The sequence below is a fragment of the Terrapene carolina genome, unplaced genomic scaffold, assembly GCF_002925995.2.
Source record: "Terrapene carolina triunguis isolate 2854851 unplaced genomic scaffold, T_m_triunguis-2.0 Scaffold23, whole genome shotgun sequence".
Lineage (NCBI taxonomy): Eukaryota > Metazoa > Chordata > Testudines > Emydidae > Terrapene > Terrapene triunguis.
The window spans coordinates 20713046-20735181 of record NW_020664374.1 but is presented as its reverse complement, the minus strand read 5'-3'; the positions used below and the strand labels follow the sequence as shown (position 1 = coordinate 20735181).

Sequence of the window (22136 nt, the reverse complement as noted above, 5' to 3'; positions counted from 1 at the left end):
GTGGGCATCCAGAGGAAAAAGGGGGTGTGAAGGCCTGGGCCCACCCTCTACTCCAGGCCCCAACCCAGGAACCCTACAAGTAGTAGCCTCACGCTGCCAGTTCCCAGGAAAGTTGCTAGCTTCCCTGGGCTACTTCCCCACGCCCCTTGGCTTATTGTCCCCATTTTGCTTGGGCGGGCTTCCTCCCGACCCTCCTGCCGGGGGAGGGAGCCCCTAGTCTCTGGTAGCCCTTCCAGGCATGGCAGCACCACATCAAACACATGGCTCAGTCTCTCCCCTCTGGCAGGGTCCTTTTCTTCAAGTCTTTGGACCTGGAAGGGTCCTTAGCTCCTGTTCAGGGTAGGGTTTCTCCCCAGTCTCTATACCTGTGGGGTTCTCCCCTGGTCCTTGCCAGCTTCCGCACCGTTCAGCTCTCCAACACCTCACTGCAACTCTCACAATGCCTATCACCCCCTCCCGCCCACCGACTGGCTGAGGGGAAGGCTTTTAACCCATTCTGGCAGGTTTTTAATTGGCTCCAGGTATCCTAATTAACCTGGAGTAACCACTGCTCAGTTACCGGGGGAAGAGGGACCTTCTTATCCTGAGGCTAATATAACTTCCTTCCTGCATTCTCCTGTAGCTCTCTCTCTCTCTCTCACACACACACACACACACACACACACACGGGTAGGAAAGGAAAATTCTACCCAACTGACAGAGTATATCAGAATTAAATAAGATTCACCCACTATTTATAGAAAGTGATAACAGCACAAGAAGCACCCTCACAGTTAAGACTCAGATTTTAGTTTTACAACACAGATTTTTAAGGCTTTAATAAAATCCATTAAAAATTATATAAGGCTTAATCTTGGTATTTACACACTGCCCTAATATAAACCCAGTATACAAACCTTACCTACATGAACAATGCCAACTCAAGTAAAGTACATGAGTAAGGGCTGCCAAATCAGGCTATAGGAGTTAAACCATCATTTCAGATAGAGCAATAGTAGATCATTTGAACCTTTTGTCACAAACTTCCCCAAGCCCTAAGACCTGTGGAAAGATGTAACAAACATAGCTCACTTTATAAACATCTTATCTGGTTGTTAATGTCTGAAGTGAACTATGTTCTTCCACTATTAAACTTTAAAATGAAATAAGAAGGCTAAGATAAAGCTTAAAAAATAGCCACTTAACATACTCAGTAGTAGAGCTAGTCAAAAGTTTTCCGAACAAAACAGTTTTCTATTGGAAAACGTGATTCAACAGAATTGAAACATTCCACGGGAACATGTCTCATTTCAGGATGAAAAAAATTCTGAAAATTTTTCACAGACCTAAAATCCTGTTTCCCAACCAGCTCTACTCATTAATTTTGAAACCCTTTTTGGTGATAGTGGAAACAACTGCAAAACTTCTATCTATCTAAGTGAATGGGACTTGACTTGCCAAATTACACAAAGTCTCTGCACAATTCTACTCACCCAGGGGCAGCAATTTCTTTGGCAAACAATCTCTATTCATTTACAAAAATTTTTAGGTTTTTGCATTAACATCAATCATCATGGTAAAGACTGTTTTAGTGATGTCACTAGTAATTTTTTATGACAACTTCGCAAGGCTATATTCATGGAGATACATTAAAATACTCAGATAACACAGTGATCTCATAATGGAGATGGTAATCTGATGACTCTCAACATCAAAATATACCAAAAGCCAGTATGATCTTGATTCAACTCCTACTGAAGTCAATGGAAGACTTTGACTTCAATGGAAATTGTACCAGGGCATTTATGCAGCTGTAAAAAAAAAAAAAAAAAAAATATCCCCAAAGAAATTTGCTTCCCCCTGCCCTCCTTCCCCTCCCCCACCCAAAAATTACACCTTGATGTTTTAAATTTAGCTTTGAATAATAAAATTATCTGTGGGTATATGTGGGGTGGAGAGGAAAGGACCACAGAAAATGTTCATACCAAGTTAGGGTCTGCTCTGGAGTTTAATACATATGTGCTGTACAGTCATTTAGTACAAGTTTTTTCCCTGACAAAGCTTTTTAAAGATTAAATATGCTTTTCATATTAGACTATAAGCCTTGAAGTCAGTACAATATAAATGCTACTTTTGTGCCAAATTTAGAAGTCACTTAAAATTGTTAGAATTTTAAAATGGATTTTGATATTTGTGCCACAGTATCTTAATGGTATTAATTCTAAGTAGTCTAAATGATTAATAGAGTATGTGGGAGAACTAGGGCATTTGCTGAAGCTTTTAGAAACTTGAGTTTCAAATAAATAAGGTATTTAATTCTGTAATATACCTCCCCCATGTTTTAAAATCTATTCTTGTTACCCTCAAATGATCAATCAAAATGATCTCCCTTTGAAACTTTTCACAGTACCTGCCTTGTTCTTCTGGGATGTAATAGCACAGGGATTAGCCCCTGATGTATGTAAAACCTTTGCATTGCCCTATGATATGCTCATCTAAATATTATTGGAATGTGTAAACCTAGCAGTATTACTGTCTGATATGCTGGAATTCTGACAAGTCTTAAATTTACAAACAGGGGAAATATCCCAAAAGAAGCCTGTTGAATTTTCTTCCCTGGATTCCTATTAACCCATACAAAATTAATTCTACACTTCAGAAAACTCACTGGAAAAAATACTGTAGAAATCTGTCAGCAAATCTCTATCTGATTTTTTCCCCCATGACATTAATAGCTGACCTTTAAAATGAGTCAGGGCTAATATGTCATTTTATACTTTAAGAGGCCAAAATTCCCTCCTCTATAATGAGAGAGAGATAATTGGTTGTCTTTATTTTGAAACAAAAATGCCCAAAGTGGGCTCCAAGTCTGTCCTTCCAGTTAAACATGCAGCCATTTTGGCCCTCCTCTTCTTGTAACTACAATATGAAGATGAAGCTGATCATTTGGTTTATATTAGGGTTGCCAACTTTCTAATGGCAGAAAACCAAACACCCTTGCCTCGCTCCTTCCCCGAGGCCCAGCCCCTGCCCTGCCCCTTCTCTGAGGCCCCGCCTCCGCTCACTCCATCCCCTCTTCCTCCATTGCTTGGTCTCCCCCACTCGCTCATTTTCACCGGGCTGGGTGTGGGGGGCCAGGGTTGCAGGAGGGGGCTCTGTGCTACGGAGTGGGGCTGAGGGGTTCAGAGTGTGGGAGAGTTCCAAGCTGAGGCAGAAGGTTGGAGTGTGGGAGGGGGTATGGTCTCTGGGCTGGGGGTGTGGGCTCCAGGGTAGGGCCAGAAATGAGTGGTTCAGGGTGAGGGAGGGGACTCCAGTCTGGGGCAGGGGTCTGGGGCACGGGAGGGGTGCAGATTGCAGCCTCCAGGCGGCGCTTACCTCAGGTGGCTCCCAGGAACCGGTGTCATGTCCCTCCGGCTCCTAGATGGCCAGGGCACTCTGTGCGCTGCCTCCACCTGCAGGTGCTGCCCCCGCAGCCCACATTGGCTGCAGTTCCCGGCCAATGGGAGCCGTGGAGCCAGTGCTCGGGGCGGGGGCAGTGCGCAGAGGTTCCGTGACCGCCCCCGTGCCAGAGGGACATGCTGGCCACTTCCCAGGAGCTGGGCAGAGTCAGTCAGGGAGCTTGCCTTAGCTCCACTGCGCTGCCAACCGGACTTTTAATGGCCGGGTCAGCGGTGCTGACCAGAGCCACCAGGGTCCGTTTTCGACTGGGTGTTCCAGTCGAAAACTGGACATCTGGCAATCCTAGTTTATCATTGGGGAACTCGAACAAATAATCTCTATCTATAAAGAAATATGTAAGTACTAACAAATGCTAAGGTTGTGTACATTTGGTTTGGACTAAATAATATGCATGCGTATAAATGTTAGGGGTGGTTCTTGGCCCATGGGAAGCTGCCAATGTACCCCCCAGAATTATAAAATTTGAGTCTCTGCTATAAAGTATGTGCATCCATTAAGTGGCAGGAAATATTCTCTGCTTCAAAACTTAATTCACATTCCATCAATAACTTCAATACTATTTGTTTGTCACTTCTAAATGCAATGCATCATTCATTTCATTTTATTTATCAGACTCTCACCAGGATGGATAACAAATTTATACAAAATCTCAATTCATCATCTCACAACTCAAAAATAAAAGTAACAGTATGGCTTAGATGTCGGACCCAAACTAAAACATTTCTAAAAACTCCCTTATAATATTGCAATTAGTAATAGTTTTCCACCTGTAATGCAGAATTTTTTAAAGGCTGTTTCATGAATGCTTAAATCCATTACATCATACTATTTAATAATATAATGGTAGCTATTTTGGTGATATGGTATTCAGTATTTTCAATCAAAACTAATGAGTCAGGCCCACAAAAATAATTAGATTTTTAAAATTAATAGATTCAGGGTTCTTTTTATCTGCCCTCTATCTTTTGAGACTTTAGTGTGCACTTGGGTCATGTCCTCAAGCTTTTCACCACAATCATGAGGTCTAGAAAACTGACTTATGTTTTAATGAAAGCTGAGATTCCCACACAATCACCTTTCTAGAAGAGCTGGGGCTTTAAGAAAAACATCACATATTGCCAGATTCGTGAGACTTGGCAAAACTGAATATTCGGCACATGCCAAAAGGGTTACAAAGAAAAAATCATCCAATGAATGAACTGCAAGCATCAGACTCTTGAAGAACAAATGCAACTCCCCGCTGCCAAGAGATAACTCTTAATTATTCACAGACCTCCAGAAAATACTTTGCTGCTTGGAAATAGAAGAATGAATATGAGCCGCACTACCGGATCAGGGCTGTAGAGGTAGACAGACAGAAGGTGTGTGAACTGCATGCTGTTTGTGAGCAGATATGGGTGGGAGCTACAACAGCAAAACATTGTGAGGCACCTAAGGTTGCGGGTCAGGTGGTGACACAATCCCTCGTACTCTGGATTGCACTCTGGAATGTCACAGGGTATATACATTTTTAAAACATTCTTATACACACAATGTCTTATTAACATCTCTTCATTGTAGCTGTCTCAGAAACCTTTAAGATTAGGCTAAATACCTGTTGTATGTCACTGAAGAGATGAATGATCACAATTCTGCATACATCCCCTTGCTAAGCAGCTTCCTCACATAGTGGGCTGAGGTTAAATTTGAGAGCTTCTTTAAAAACATTTTTAGTGAGTATGCTGCAAGGAGATTTATATACATGATTAAACCTTGACTGTAATGCATTAATTTCAATCTCTCACTGAAAAAAATGTAAATGCAAAATTTAGAATAGAAAACAGTCGTTTAATTGTAATTTATGCAGCGAGTTCTGAAAAACAAGCTGTATGTCTTTGCCTTTTGCATACAAAATACATATTTTTAAAGTAAATCATGTAACCTCATTTAAAAGAACTTCAGTATATTATGCTTTAAAATGAAGGCAACTTTTGTTCTTTTGCAGAAAATATCTGCAAACATGCAAAGAGTTTTATACTTTGCTCGAGAGTCATGACAAGCTAGTAAACCAGAGAGCAATCACACATCATTTAGTACTATAAATTAAGAATCTCGGCGGGACAGGACATAAGAACTAATGGCCCAGATTATGTACTGCAGAATAGTGTGAGAAGGGGTGCTCCATATGCGAATCCATCCTCCATACACAAATAGGGCTACGGCCTCACCATATCATCTGTCTCCCTGCCCAAATTCTGGGGTTTATGAGGGGGGTAGGGGCGGAAGGGGAAGAGGATAGGAAAGCCAAGGGCAAGCCATATGTTGCCCTCTGCTCCATGGAACTTATCAGGAAAAGTTAATTAATGCAATCATGACGTATATTAATTTATCCACCTATTCCTTGCCCCTCCCCCCAACCTGGTAACAGCCAAGGGAAGTCTGTGGCAGCATGGATCTATTAACTCCCTCCACTCCAATAATACAACTTGGGGTACACTCTGCCACGTAGGAAGTCCCCTCCCGTGAAAGGATACAATTATAGTCATATATTCTAAGCAAAAAACTTTTTTACCTTTGCTGTTAATTATATCTTAAATCATTAAAAGTGAAATAAATTATAAAATCTACTGTACGTGTACTCTTTATGCCATTCATCTATTTTTCTTGCAGCTTGGGCAATGAAAATCAATTAAGGCACCAGATTTGTATGGGTAGATACCTGCACCCATGTAAAAGACCACTGAAGTAAACGGGCACCTGGTTAAGTCAGTTTGACTTTTGTTAATAGCCAGTATCACTTTCTGAATTGCTACCTTGTAAGTGATGCGGTGTTTGGCTTTCAAACACTGCAGAAGAATGTTTGTTTTCACACTAATTTAAAACCAGTGTACAGAATCTTTTACAATGCCCACTGGATTTACAAAAGCTTGTTCCCCCCCATCCCAAATTTCAATGTTGTGTCAAATATAATGTAAACAGTAATAAAAATAACAATAAAATAATAAATAATAATAATACTTAGATTGCAAGCCCTTTGCGGAAGGGATCATCTTTTTCTTCTGTGTTTGTATAGCACCCAGCACATACATAAATAATGCCTAGCTCTTATATAGCACTTTTCCTCAGTAGATCTCAAAGTGGCTTATTAAGGAGATCAGAATCATTATCTGTAAGAGGTATGCCCATGCACAGTACTGATTTCTCTAAGTGAAAATCTTTGTAGGAGTAGTTTATGGAAAAGTCCATGTTTTATATGGGTAGTAGACAAACATGTAAGTGAACAGACAGGAAACAGTTACACAGCTTTTAATGGGGTGCGTGTCTTCTCAGGGATATTAGTGTGCTCTTGAAAGTTTAGAGAAAAGCTTATCTAAAATATAATAATTACACAAAACTGTAGCTCCTATACAGGAAAAAAAATGGCACAGGGCCAAAAGTAGCTCTGTCAGGCTTTATAGTCTCTGGAAGAAGGCACATTAAGGCGCATGCTTCAGGGGAAAACTTAATCTGACTCGTCCTTTGCTTAGTTGGTTACTATAAGGCTAGGATGAAGTGAAAGCAACTTCTCCCACAAGTGAGCCATTCCTAATGAAACCACCACTGGAGAGCTGCAGACAGAACATAGATGTGGCATTGCACATATTTTAGGAAATGGCAAGATGTGTGGGGCATCCTTCTCTTTCCCTCCATTCCCATGAAAGAGGAAAACTAAAGTACACTAGGCAGCAGTTCTGATTAAGCAGAACTGTCCAGTTTTCTGGAAAAAAATTAAGTGGGAGTTGATGGCACTCATTACCTCACATAATTGGGACCCCAAAACGTTCAGTAACGCACAGTGAAACCTGTACAAGAGACCATTCTTATTAGGCAAATACCTGCCTTAAGAGACCATCTTAAAGTATCCCTGAATATATGGAGTAAAAATTTGCTTTGGCCTTATTAGAAAGCCTACCTGTGATAAGCAACTAATTTTGTCATCTAGTAAGACAATTTTTTATTATATATGAATATATAGAGCTATACATGTGAAATTATATTTTACATTATGTAAAAAGAAGCATATTAAAACAACACCCAGCTGGACTTTGTCAAATCAGTGAGGTTGGGTTTTTCAGCCTAGATTAGCTTTTAAGAAATATTATGTCAACTAGATTAATAAAGACCACAGGAATATGCACAACAAAGTGTCCTATTTGTTTTATAAAGCATTTTGTTATTCATTTAAAACCAAGAACAAATAATTCCAGAGCCGTTAGACACTGTTTTCTGTCACTATACTTTTCCATTGCCTCTAACTGCCTGAAACAGCGACCTGCTACAAATGATTTACCTGTCTAAGAAATAAATTAAAATATTTTCTTTGCACTATGAATTCATGTCAGCAAACACATGTAAGCCACTGCAAATATATCCCAATATAATTGAGATGATTTTTTAAAAATAGTCTTCAAACATTCCAAGCTACACTAATTATGAGTTAGTAGTGAGAGCTACTACTAGAAGTCTCAAAGACAATTAAGTGGTGGAATTGCTGATAATAGTCCGTAAATGAAAACAGCAATAAGGGAGGCGCTCCAGCCAAGGGGAAGTCATGATGAGAACCTTCAACCAAACATTTAAAAACAGGTCAGATTGTAAAATGACACACAAAAATGCAGCCAGGAGATTAGCCCACTTGAGTCACAGGCTGTGCCAGACAGAACAACAACAACGGGAAATGTTCTGATTTTAACAAGACATATAGTTCACATCGTAGGTTAGAATAACATTTTCCTTAGTGACTCTGAAGATGCTGTACTTTATGCCACCCATTCGGCTTCATGAGGTATGTTTCCAACCTGACATATTACCCATCATCTCTCTTATGCCTTTCTTCACTCATCTAGACACTACATGACACACATACCTTTATTAACCCAAATAGTCACAGTGGGGAAAATATAACATGTTAATAGTCCTCTCCTGTCTGCTGGTGCAGATTTAAGCTGTCTAACAAGGTGGTCAAACCACAGAATATATTTAATGGAGTCCTCTCTATTGGAAAACGGAGTCATTGGTTTTATATCACGAAAGCATACCCTGTCCTACTCATTTCAGGCAAACATCATCCTCATCTTATATTCACCTGAGCTTCACAGATGAGTGCTGCTCACTTCTGTATGTTTCACTACCTTTTAACCCCACTGTAAAAGTGAAAGGTACCCTATTTATAAGAAAAATAGAAAACAACACACTGAAGGCTACATGGCAGAAACCCAGTTAAAATGGAGATGCTACATAGCCTTCATTATTTAAGCAAATATTGATCTTTCTGAGAAGTACTGTGTTACCATTTGGTCCAGCTACTGGCCCACTAGGGTTATATGTCATACAGTTCTTCATTAAAATGGAATGCCGCCTTGTCTACTTTAGAAAATGAAAAAAGCCTCACTGTTACCAGTTTCAGGAATCTGAAATATTTGACCTTATCCACAATTCACTTTTTGACTAAGACACTCTCCCTCGCCAAGGAGAAAAGGTTAACCCTGGGTTGTAACCTTCACTATGGAGATAACAACGGTCTCTCCCAGAGCTGATCCTATGGGTGTGGACACAGGCTTCTGCTCCTGGCTTTCCTTGTTTTGCCTAGTTGCAGCTTCCTGCACTCCCTCGCTATAAACACTAGGTGGTGTGGAAGCAGCAAATTCTAATTTCTCTTAGTAACCACTTGTTGGCTGCTTTTGCTGCCTAGGGAGGGAGAAGCAAAGAACGCAGTCCTGGCTGCACAGAGCTGAGAGATGCCAGCAGGAGCTGCAGCAGCTCCTGCCCTAGCATTTAACAACGCGCTTCAGATGAATCAAGCTCCAACTACATTAAAGAATGAATTTTGATCTATGAACCTCCAAGACAGCTGAGTTCCTCAGGCATAATGCAGATGACCAAACCCAGGACAAAGCATATAACAGCTGGAGACAAAGCATTCTTGAATGAGGGTTTCTGGCTGTGAAACAAACTTCCAGCTGAGAGCAGGTTAATCTAGAGAGTCTGATCATATTTAGGAAACACTGCAAAAACTTCCTCTTCAACACTCTCACCCCAAAACAACCACCCGCTGGTTTCTACCATAGTAAGAATGACACAGCATTGACACCCGTTGTAGCCACACACCTCTCCATAAAACAAACAAACAAACAAATAAATAAAAACCTGAAACCAATACTCTAAATAGAGCTTTCACCCTGAAAAAGGAGGAGAGCCCGAGACTCCACGAAATCAACTAGGGACTTCATTATTGCTATCAGTTTTACATGGAAGGTGCTCAGATGCTATGGTGATGGGTAGCAGTATAAAACCCTAGGGCTTGCAAGGCTGTGGACCTACAGGAGAAGGGCACACAAGGCTTGTAGAGACACAGAGAGGCTATATAGGACAGGAACTTTGCAGAAGGAAACGAGTCTGCGAAGGGAAAAAATGGCCTATAAGGGTTTTTTTTCTTCCACACATCTTCTCAAAATCCATAGATCTAGCTATATAATAAGCAGTTTTGTTTTAAAATATTTTCTATCCTTATTCTTTACAACAGGTTGATTCTATATAAATTAAATTATTACTTATTACAGTGCCCACTGTGCCTAAATGATCAAAAAGATATTGCTAGAATTCATGTGTTTATCTGCTAACTGAGGCTAGGCCAAGGAGCAGCTTTAACCAATTAGCAGTTTCCTTTCTGGTGGCTGTGTGTGTCCTGGAGTGAGGTACTAACCCACTGGGGGCCCTAAGCAGGAATATTTTTTTGTCCGCCCCAACATATAATAAAAAGTGAATAGCGGCCCTTGAGCTGCTCAGAGCTCTAAGCAATTGCTTAGTCTGCTTATGCCTAACGCCAGATCTGGTGTCCTGTTAGTTATGGCAGCAGAGACTCTAATTGGTCCTCTTGTGGTCCATAGAAGGTAGTTCTAGTGAATGAGCAGGAAGGGAGCATTCCCTCTGGCCAAGTCAGTAGGAGCTATGCTCAATTTGCCACTGCAGAGAGTTAGTGTTTATTTCTCCTACAGGCTAAATATTAATATTCGTAATTTCACCTTCTCCCACAAAATCATTGGTCCTATGAAAATGAGAGATTAATCATGCAAAACTAACTTTCAAATAGTAAAGAAAGTAAAAATGAAGTAAGCTCTTTAGAGGCGAAAAGCAAATAAACTGTTCTGTCAAGAATAACTTTAGGTGCTCTTTGGCATCCAGTGGTGAAATCCATGTCAAAATATACACAGCACCGATAAACTTTAGGCCTGAAGGAGAGTGGGTGGCAGTGATGTGATGCATAACTGTCTAATTCTATTACCTCCATCTACAGTGAGGCAAATCTGAGAAGGCAGGACTTGTCCTTTATGACTTAATCACGGATACGTAATGTGTTTTGCCATTACCAATTAATACGTTCATCATGTGCAGCCTGCTTTAGAACAAAACAAGAGGTGGTTTGCTCCCAATGAGGATGCCTACGTGTTCCAAAGAATCACCCCTGAACAATGTCTGCCTGTGTAATAATCTCAGAAGTGAACACATGCACAAATACACATACACCACAGGAGCTAAATTCCGGTTAAAAATATAACAATAATCACAAGACAATGTCAATACAGAGAAAGAAAGTCTAAATGACTCATTGAGGAAATAAAAACGAGTAGTGCAATGTTAATGTGCTGGAGTAAAAATATAGAGATTGTACATAATAAAGTTAATGTTCTAACAAACCAACATAGGAAAGGACATTCAGCATCTTAAACTCACCACAATGTACCAAGGTATAACCAGAGCAGGTACACAAAATCATCCATTGCAGTGGCTCCTGCAATGCCTACTCTGAGCATGAAATAGTGATTTAAAGACACAGGGACAGATCCTCAGCTGTCATAAATCAGTGGAGCTCCATAGAAGTCAGTAGAGCGATGCCAATTTACACTAGCTGATGATCTGACCGAGGGTCATAAACAAATCACTGAATTCCTAAGCTGTGTGCAGTTGCCTGAACAACATTTTTCAAAAACATGGGATAAGGGACTGTTTTAAATTAGTTGATTTTATTTTTTGTATTTTGTAATGGTGGGAATTAAAAACAAATGAAACATAAAGCCCCAAAGACAAACTTCCAGCAATGACATTTAACTCACATGTTAACAGTTGCAAAGGAGTTGTATTTATTACCCAAAATCAACAGAAATGATTCAACTTTAACACACATATATTTATCCAATAGATCATAACTATTTGAGATTCATTAGGGTTAGGGTGACCAGATAGCAACTGTGAGAAAACGAAATGGGGGTGGGGGGTAATAGGCACCTACATAAGAAAAAGTCCCAAAAAACAGGACTGTCCCACATCTGGTCACCCTAATTAGGGTACTACTCTAAAGAATCTATTACAAGGTACAGGGTCTTCTGAATCCCAACTTGGATTGTCTCTAAAGGTAACACTGTATATGGAAACTGGGGGTTATTGTTCTTTCTCTCTCTCTCTTCTCCCTGCTGGCCCTGAAAGAATGAATCTTGTCAATTTCAATTTTTTGCTTTCTCACAACATGGAGAAAGAGGGGTAATGGTGCAACATGCCCAAATGCACTCATCATCTCAGCAAACTCAATGTTATGAGCCAGTTTGTGTCACCACAGCGCAGAAACTGAGATTCTACATTTTGGAAGAAGGTTGGCAATAAAATCCTGTCTGTCTACCGGTTAGCACACAGGAAAAGGCCAGTACTATAAACAGAACACTGTAGCCATAGCAACAAGCAGTTCAAACTTTTCAACATGCTACTTGATATTTTCTTCATATTTTTATATTCTCACGGTTAATAATTCACCACGAGCATTTTGCCCTTCTAGCTAGTCATTAACATCTCTGAAATGATTGCCTCTTTGGTAATTATTTGCTTTCCTAAAATTAAAACACAACAAAACCAAACCAAACCAAAACCAAAAACCCCAACATGAGCTTGTCAAGGAGACCCTTTCAAAATGGAAACATACATGTCAATTTTGGAGAAGGGGCTGGAAATGCGGGGTGGGAGAGAGGGTGGGGGGGTTTTTTGGGGGGAAGGTAGTCCAGATTCCGGCCTGTTAATCCAAGGTGTGTCCCTTTATTATTGCTGTGTGGTTTAAAATGCAACAACAAAAAGCTTTGCAACTGAACTTTAAATCACCTAAGAACACAGGGTCCATAACAAAGTCTCTAAGCCACCCCTAACAGTGTCAGTGCTGCTATTCTTTTCCTTTCATAAATTGGGAGGATTTTATCATTTTTTATTGCTACCATTAAAAGCTCATTTGAAGGCCAAATCCCCAGGGGGAAAAGTAATTAGGGTAACATGTTTTGTCTGTGGGTGATGGAGTTTAATCATATAGCAAACTGCATCAGACATCTTAAGTTCTGACTCTTTAGTAGCCTAAATGTTACCCTATTAAATGTAAATGTTTGAAAGGTGCTCCAGATGAGTTGAAATGACAATTTACCTTAAAAAAATGGCACCAGGATTAATTAAAAGCCAGATGCATATCACAGAGTATCTAGTATCTATCAATTAAAAACATAAATATAGAGCAAAACTATTCACATCTGCCATGGAGAATAAAAAAATTCAACACTAATTCCAATACTCAGCAGTACTGTTAGGTTGACAGTTTAATGGATACCTTTTTTTGTCTGTTTTGTAGTTTTGTGAAACTTCTTTACTCTTTCCCACCTCTCTGCCTCTATCGTTTTCAGACTCCTTATTCATGCCAACTCTGCCAACAGGCCCTCTACACATTTTGAGGGATTCAGGTTAGTAGCAACCACAGTTCCTTCAAGAGGCTGGTAGGTTGTCTGCCTTCTTCACTGTTACAGATAACTTAATTGTAGCATAACCCCATAACTAACTGATGCAGGCCTTGTTTGCTGGCCCTTCAAGATGGTTGGTAAATGAACTTTGATAGCCAACATATGTTAAGAAGCTCTATAAATAATGGCGATGGATAGTTCATGAAACACATAAGGGGTAGATTTGTCTGATACCAGCGTATGCACATGTGGGGAGAAGGTTCCTCTGAAATCCTTGTTCTACAGGTTAATTTGGATTACTCTGACAAAAAAACTGATCTCAAGATGAGCTAATGCACCATGGAAGAAGTGAATATGCTATTTCAGGCTCATTTTTATCCCAATTGTTCATGTAGATATCTTCTATGAAGTTCTTGTTTCATAAATTGTTTCTTGTATTTTTATCTTTCAAATTACATGTTAGAAAATGGTGAAGAACTGGGGAAAATATATTCTATTTATTTTCTGAACTAATCACAACCTGCTCAAGCTGTCTTGTCAGGATTCTACAACCTACACAGTAAGCACTTAGGGCCTTGTCCTGCACTACTGAATTTAGTGGGAGTTTTGTTATTGACTTCAACAGGAGCAGGTTCTGAACTGGAAAGCCCACCAAATATGTCTCAAAGGCATGAGTGTGTTAGTGGAGATGGAGAGTGAGTAGAAATGGAAAGGAAAGAGAAACAAAATCCATTAACTAAAAATTACTAGAAGAAAATAGTAATTCTGTGCTGTAACCATGGGCTGTTCTGAAATCTAAGGTACATGACTCATCATTCTGTTAGTTATTAAGGAACTGTACAAAAAACAAATCAGAAAGGTCATTTCAATTGCATCTGCAACAAGGGTAAATTGTTAAATTTTAAAAGAAAATTAAAGAGACTATTCGTTTTGTTTTCATTAAAGAGGAAAAGATTTTCAACTTGTAAGTTATTTAAATAGAAATCTTGAATAGCCATAGAGAATATTCAATACTTACTTTTATCTTCTTGGTTTTCTGCTGCTGCTTTCCCGTCTTCCTCTTCCTCATCTAACTTTTTCTGTTGTACATCTTCCTGGTGATCAGAGGCACTAACTGAAAGGTTCTGACAGCAGTGGTTGAACCCACTATCCCGAGGCAGAGTAAAACTGCGGGGCTTGCCTCCATTCCCATTTAGCACTTGCTTTCTCTCACCCTCTACCAAGGGAAATGGACCATAGTGATCCTGTAGGTGGCACTTTTGAGTTGGAAGAGTTGACTGCCGCCTGTGTTCTGGAGAGATTACAATTGAGTCAGAGAACACTGAATCCTCAAGAGGCAGAGTCTGAAGGTAGTGCAGTCCTGAGCTTGTCAGTGGTGTCTCTATTAAATCCTGCCAGGAACGTCGCTGACTGGCTGTTTTGCGTACAGGTGATTCAGTGGTGCTCCCTACTGCTTCTTGACGGAACTCTTCATGCGAAGACTGTGACTGGGAAGTTTCTGTAGATGAAAGTCGGCTGTGTTTTGGTTCCACAAAAGGGCTTGCACAGCTCATCTACAAAATGAATATTAACATAGTTTTTAGATTAAAATACATTCACATCTACTAATAATAAATACGCAGGTGTCATATTATCATGATGGTATTCACTCTAATCATGAGGGCATGTATTGCCAGATTAACTAGTTTTGTCTCCTATGGTCATATTTTGTCTCTGCATATATATATATATATATATATATATATATATACACACACACACACACACACACACCGTACACATACACACACACACTAACACAATTACTGTGGATAAGATTCTTACTCACGTTGAATGCTCCTTACTCTGCAGAACGGCCCCATTGACTCCATGGGATTACTCACATTATTCAGAGTAAAACACTACCGAGCATGTACAAGGGTGGCAGAATCTGGCCCTATATTAGCTCGTGAGTACTATCTTCAGATGACATCCAAATTCCACTGCAACCTTATTTAGTTGCATGTAACTCCTTAAACAAATTTCTTTGGGATGAAGTTTTCAGTGCTTGGACTCAGTATGAAGGTGAATGCTTTGGAAAGTTCACATAAAAATGTCCTTTAAGTTATATAGCCAGGAAAAAAAATACTTCCCCCATATGCTCCAATCCAACATTTTGCACTCAGATAACTTATACATCTCTGAAACCAGGAATTTGAAATTTTGTCTTGTTTTGTGCTCCTACTTTTGTTTATTCAATTTTTAAAGATCCACTAATTTTTTAGTACATCGACAGAACTTAAAAATTCTGAAGGCGGTGTGAGTTCGAGCTTCATAATCTGGCCTTATGTTAACAACTGCTGGGAGAAGAAACTGAGTAAGATTAACTTTTTTGTTTTAATTTATAGATATACACAAGTTTTCACAAACAAAACAACTGTAATCACTGGAGACAGAACTTGTATGTTAGATAACTACTGAAGCTTTTCTGGAAATTAAGAGTGCATTTTGCTACTTAAAAGGGTGTTGCTTGATGTTTACACTTGACAGCACAATCGTGTGTTTAGGAAGAATCTCTGAATGTTACCGAGGGTAACTGGGCTTCTACTTGAGTGAGTAGGTTCTGTTTTGTACAATGGAGTGGTCCTAGAAATGGTGTCATAAGAGGGATTGGAAAGAATTCTGTAACTGAACTAACTGGTGAGCAAGGTTATGTGTCCTCACAAAACCAGGGTTTGGTGGAGATAGCAGTGCTGGTTGTCCTCTTATTTCTAATTGTCACATATAAAATTTGCTCCCCTGGGCCTGTTCTAGTGTTAGTAAGCTGTGTTGTTTAATGAATGTTTTCAGTAAAGCAGTGTACTGGAAAGTAAAATACTATAACATCTTCGGAGTTTTTTAATGAGAAAAGGAGAAAAGCATCATCATCCTACAATTTTTTTTTTAAACAGAGTATTTCACTGAACCATAGCTGCATAAATGTCATCCTTGTTGCCTTCCATGTTAACTCAGGCTATTTAGGAGCATCAGGTTTTATTTTTGTGTGTTTGTTCTTTGTTTATTTTTAAGTCTATGGCATAGCAGTCTTCTCTCCCTGATTTTCCTTCTCCTTGTAGAGAACACAGAATCTTTTCTCTGTAGCTATGCAAGACATGATTATTAAATCACAGCTTCCTTTCCTGCCCCTGGACAAAATTCCAGCCTTACGAATGACACCTATACACCCCTGTTCCTTGATTCTAATCAATATTTTGTCTATTTTTCAGCTAGGGCTATTTCCTGACCACTAATCATATGGAGGTTTTGAAATTCAGGAAAACTATACATTTAAAAAGATACACAATCATCATGATCTTAAGTTTGATCAGAAACAGGTTGTGACTAAAAATGTGTTTTATGGTCTTTTTACACCTCCCAGGGATGAATGCAAACATTTTATCAAGGACTGAGATAATGAAATTTGTTCTTTTCAGAGTTTTATACTTACAGATTTTTTTTTTACTCTCACAAGAAATGATTCAAGTAGGCAAAACTGATGCTTTATGCCAAACACATTTCCAAATAAGTAACTGTAGATGACTTACCGAAGGAGGTCGTGGGTATGTATCATATGGGGGTGGTGGACTGTCTTGTTTGGGTGTTGATGGAGTGTCTGCTTCTTCCTTATCACTCTCACTCCAGTAATCTAAAAAATTGTATACATGTCAGATCCAAAAATTAAACTATCTTGATGCATATATATATATATATACACACACACACACACACACACACACACACACACAAGCTTTCAAGAAAACAAATGCCAAAACAAACCTCAGATACCACTGTGAAATAAGCATTGTCAACTGCTGACTTCAGAAATGACAACCACAATAATTTTAAATTGTTATAATCTAAAGACAGAACGACCTCAAAACATTTTTTATAGATCTAACCTATCACTCCATCTTCAGCAGATTACATACTAATCTACTGAAACACTGTGAATACAAACTGTAGAGTATATAAACAATAAACATGGCATTTATACAAAATATTCAGAGTACTCTATAAAACGTTCAGCTCTACACAACATTACTACATCAACATTTGCCAAATAAAATAGGACAAAAATTGGTTGGAGTCTGTTGAAACTATATTTCAAGTAGAAAAAAAATGAAAAAAATCTTAACTTGCTATTATCTTTGAGTTATGAAGCAGCATTAACGCTAACAAACTTAGCTAACAACATGAAGAATATGAAACAAACAAACAAAATCCTATCACCTGTATAGTCAGGTATAGTCTTTTCATGAATTTCTCACAGCTCTTCAGGCTCTTTGACATGATTTCCAGTGGGAATCAGTTGTATGGGAGGTAAGACAGGAATCTGTCTCTGTCTTAGGCATGTTGGTAAGATGCCTACTGCCTTGTTATCTCAGCAAAAATGTGACTGATAAGATAATGAGCCAAATTCAGCAAGTGCAATGGACATGGAAGTCCTTGGGCCAAATTTAGTGGTGCTGTAGATTGCACATTAGGCTTAAATTGGCCATAAAATGGGGTCTAATTTGTACCAATTTGGTATTTGGTAAGTGGGCAACAGAGAAAAAGAAATTATAAAAGACAGCGTTTGTAATGTATAATTCTGTGGGCAAGCAATGATAGAAAGGTAAGGGAGGTGTCATTTAATTTGTAAAAATCTAAAGACTTATAATTTCTATGGTATCATCCTCTGTGGTATGGCAGAGGGGACTCGCTGTCCCTCACTCTGGGTCCTCTGGTTGATGGAAGTTTTGATAATACAATATCATCAGAAATGGGTCAAGCTGGGTATCATTGAAAACCTTTTCACCCACAAACACAACGGTGCCAAACATAACAAACCTAGAATAATCATGTAGATATATTTTTGAGAAAATGTTTAAAAATCAATGTTTTAAATTTATTCTTTAACACAGGCATGTTGAACATGCAGCCTCACAAAGTTAAATTGACTGATAGTACTATGTTACGTTATCAGTGAATGCTCAGAACATGATACCCGATTAATATTTTTTATGTTACAGATTACTATAAATGGAAGGAGTGCTTCAAATTGATTTGCCATCATCGGCAAAAAAAAGAAGTGGTTCAGTAGTACTGTTTATCAGCTTTGTTTATTATGTGAAAAGAGTTGTAATGAGGCTCTGGTTAAGAGATTGACATCCAGCCAGAAATCACTGGAATACATCTACAAATGGTATGCACATAGTTACATAACATACATTATATAACATAATTAATTACAATCACAAAGTAATTTATTACAAACTCCTTCTTGTTTTTACTTTGGTCTTGATCATTTTTAGGCATCAATGGGAAGACAGAGTACCAACTAGTAGCTGAATCATTGGAGAATACCAACATGAAGGACCTGGTTAAACACAATGCTCGATGGCACCTTACACACTATAAGAAGTCGACCTACAAACTGATTTTGGCATGATTGGAGAGGAAATACATTGAACAACAGGAAAATGTTGAATATGCTGGGACCAGTGCCACCTCTGGGTGAGACTCACCTTATCCTAGGTCCCATGGCATACATTTTGAGAAAAACACCTGCTTTTTCTGCGGGAAGATGGAAGCCCAAAGGCATTCATTAAGCACAGTTTCAACACTTGAGACAAGTGAGAAACTGTATGAAGCAGTCACTTTGAGTGAGAATGTTGCATGGAAAGTAAAGTTAACAGGGTGCATGACTGGGATGACTTCCCCAGAAGTAACCAAGCACCACCTACATTCATTAGACTCTTTCAATGCCAAGAAAGGGCAATTTTAAAGCTACAAATGAGCTTACTCGCGCTAGCAACCCCTTTGTGTCTGATGGACCAGAGCTCATTACTATCATGATGAAAGCAGTCTTCGGTGATGAGATAGCTAAAGATGTCAGTTGAATGGATACTTTTGGGTCATGACTTGTATGAAGCCTTCACAACCCAAAGAATTACCCAAGGCTCCAATTTATGGGCTCCAATCAAGAAGAACAGACTAAAGCAGTGCTAGAATGCAAAAAGGAAAGTCAGATTGAAGGTGGCAGATACTACTACAGAGCTAACCACAGATAGGTCACTTGCTCATCTCCTGATCCTGTCCAGATATCAGTGTGAGTTGATCTGTGTGAGACTTTGAGAAAGGACAAATTATCCGTGGTATCACACTCAATGTTTGAATGCAGCTGAACAATGCATATTGCCACCTGAAAAGCAAACTAATGCACATCTTGCATAGTCTTCCTAAGCCAGCACCTACTGACAATGTGACCGGTATCTCATGCCAGCAAAGGCCTTTCAGGGTAGCAATCATAGATGGCATGGCTGAGGTACAAGCTCTCAATAAACCAGGAACTGTTAACACCTGCCAAGATGTGGCTGAACACTTCATTATGTGCCTACAGAGAAAATACTGGACCTATGATAAAGTCCACTTCATGTTTGACACATATGCAGAGGAATCAATTAAAAATATTACCAGAAAGAGGAGACTCCATGGTATTGCACTGGTCCCATACAAATTCATTGACTCCATGAACATCTCCAATGTCACAATGAAGAAACTACTGTCTCATACTCGCATGAAGGATGAGTTAACTGCATACCTTGCAGAAAAAATGATCCAGCATGTGAAGAATTGCTCAAGGAATTTCATCATTGCATGGTGTAATGAAACTGCTGCCTTAAACTGTTCAGTGGAGTTTCTTCCTAGTTTTCATGAGGAAGCTGACACTAAAAATATCTTGCATGCCATCAGTACCACAGAGGGAGGTGCTTCTAAACTCTGGATCTTTGCACAAGACAAAGATGTTCTAGTGCTCTCTGAGATGCTAACCAAGACTTTCTGCAAGATTCTGTTTTGGTGCCTGCTGCTGGGGACCAGAATCACTGCATATCCCTCAGAGATGTATTCATATCGCTCGGACCATTATAAGCCACCACACTGCCAGGTTTCCATGCTCTTTCTGGATGTGACACTACTGGAAGGTTGGCTGGAAAGACTAAATTATCTTGGCATTTGATTCAGCCTTCGAAGACTCTCTCCTCACTCTGATGGTGCTCTGAACAGCTGAGAAAGTCACTGATTAAGGCATAAATGCACCAGAGGTGTTCATATGCCGAGTTTACTATTTGAAGACCACCATTAGGACACTTGCAGAGCTATGCTGGCAGATGTTTTTCCAAGAAGCAGACAGATGGAGAAAACTTGCCACCAACAAGGGGGTGCATTTATACCTGCTATCAAGAGGCAAATTATCAAGCAATAGGATGGCTCCAGGATGATCAAATGCATCCAAAATTACTCTCCCCTTAGGTCTGGGAAGATGGACTGACCACACCAGTTGTGTGTGAAGTACCAGGCACTCCCAAATCAATCCTTCACCTGATCAAATAGTGGAGTGCAAAGACCAAATCTTCACCACCCTGCAAATGTTTGGCCAGCAGCCTGCCTTGCACAGGGACATGTGAATGTGGTGTGGATGAGGATCAATGTGACGTGTCTAGCAGTAGTGCTATAGACAGAGATGACACTGATGATGTCTTTGATAAAGAAATGTTTTAAGTCCTCCATGACAAGGCATGCTTCCCTAGGATTACTGAAGATGAATGTCTTTTTTTATGTGAGTAATGTATACCTGTATTAAAGAATAATTCAAAAAGAGTTGAGTTTTAAACATTTGTACGAATATATAGCTACATAAATGTTCTAGATTCATCACATTTGGCACCATTGTGTTTGGGAGAAAAAGGGCTTTCAAATGATACCCAATTTGACTCATTTCTGATGACATTATATTATCAAAATTTCCACCAACTGGATGACCTGGAGCTGGGAGCCAGAGGGGCAGTGAGTTCCCCCCTGCCATGCCACAGAGGCTGACACCATTGAAATTATGATTCTGTAGATTTTTACGAATAAAATGACATCTCCCTTAGTTTTCTATCACTAACCTGTCCACCTAATGAGATTTTACTGCATTATACTCCCGGACTAAGAGTTCAAGATAAAGCACAGATTGTAGCTTACATACACACCATCCCAAACATTCTTGGAGCAAAACTCAGCCACATCATACGTGGGCACCACTCCCTGAGTTTGGCCTCCGCATAATAATACAAGATGCTTGAGAGTGACAATTATTTTGCACACCCACTGACTGCCACATCACTTTAAGTTAAACAACTCTGCCACTTTCATGTGAAAGTGCAACTTTGACCACTGGTTATATATCACCACTCAGTTTTTCTTTGTATCAGCACCTGGTATTTAGGCAGTACAGTACGGTAGAATGGCTTAGTCTATAGTTTTTTGTCGGCAATTCTACCACCTTCACCAAATATAGGTCCAAAGAAGTACATTACATGGTTCTATTCCCCTTTGATATATTGATGAAGAGTGGTTCTTGCTGTAACATATAAACTATTAGATATTTTCAACCTTTTGTTAATTTAATTTTGAAGTTCATACATCACATAGCCCTTACTTAACAGATTTTATTGGGTTGATCAATGTACTATCCAATTAAAAATATACTGTACCTAATACCATATTTAAGGGTATAAAAGATACAACGGAAGCTATTTACTTTTTAAAGGAAAATAAGATCTTACTGTAAACTGTATTTCCCTTTGGTTTTGGTGTACTTTTAAGTGCTAATAATTTTTGGTTGCTTTTATAACAAGCCAGTTTTCCTGGAATGATTTTGCCTGTCTTGATTTGTGACAGGCATGTAGCCGAGAGGTGTCCTCATAAAGCAACTGAATATGAATACAGGTTTCATGAATCATTAAAACACAAACTTTAAGTAGTTATATCTACACAAAGCAACAGAGGGTCCTGTGGCACCTTTAAGACTAACAGAAGTATTGGGAGCATAAGCTTTCGTGGGTAAGAACCTCACTTCTTGCATCTGAAGAAGTGAGG

At 39.3% G+C, this 22136-nt stretch overlaps 1 protein-coding gene across 2 annotated transcripts in view; it reads right to left on the bottom strand.

Moving 5' to 3' along the window:
- LOC113406244 (connector enhancer of kinase suppressor of ras 2-like) overlaps positions 1-22136 on the bottom strand; it is a 357746-nt gene that overhangs the window by 49347 nt on the left and 286263 nt on the right. For both annotated transcript variants that reach the window (XM_026649850.2, XM_026649851.2), the window contains 2 exons: positions 16778-16878; positions 14233-14767 (listed from right to left, as the gene is read on the bottom strand). In XM_026649850.2, coding sequence (XP_026505635.1) covers positions 14233-14767; positions 16778-16878 — 636 coding nt within the window. The remainder of the gene's footprint in view (positions 1-14232; positions 14768-16777; positions 16879-22136) is intronic.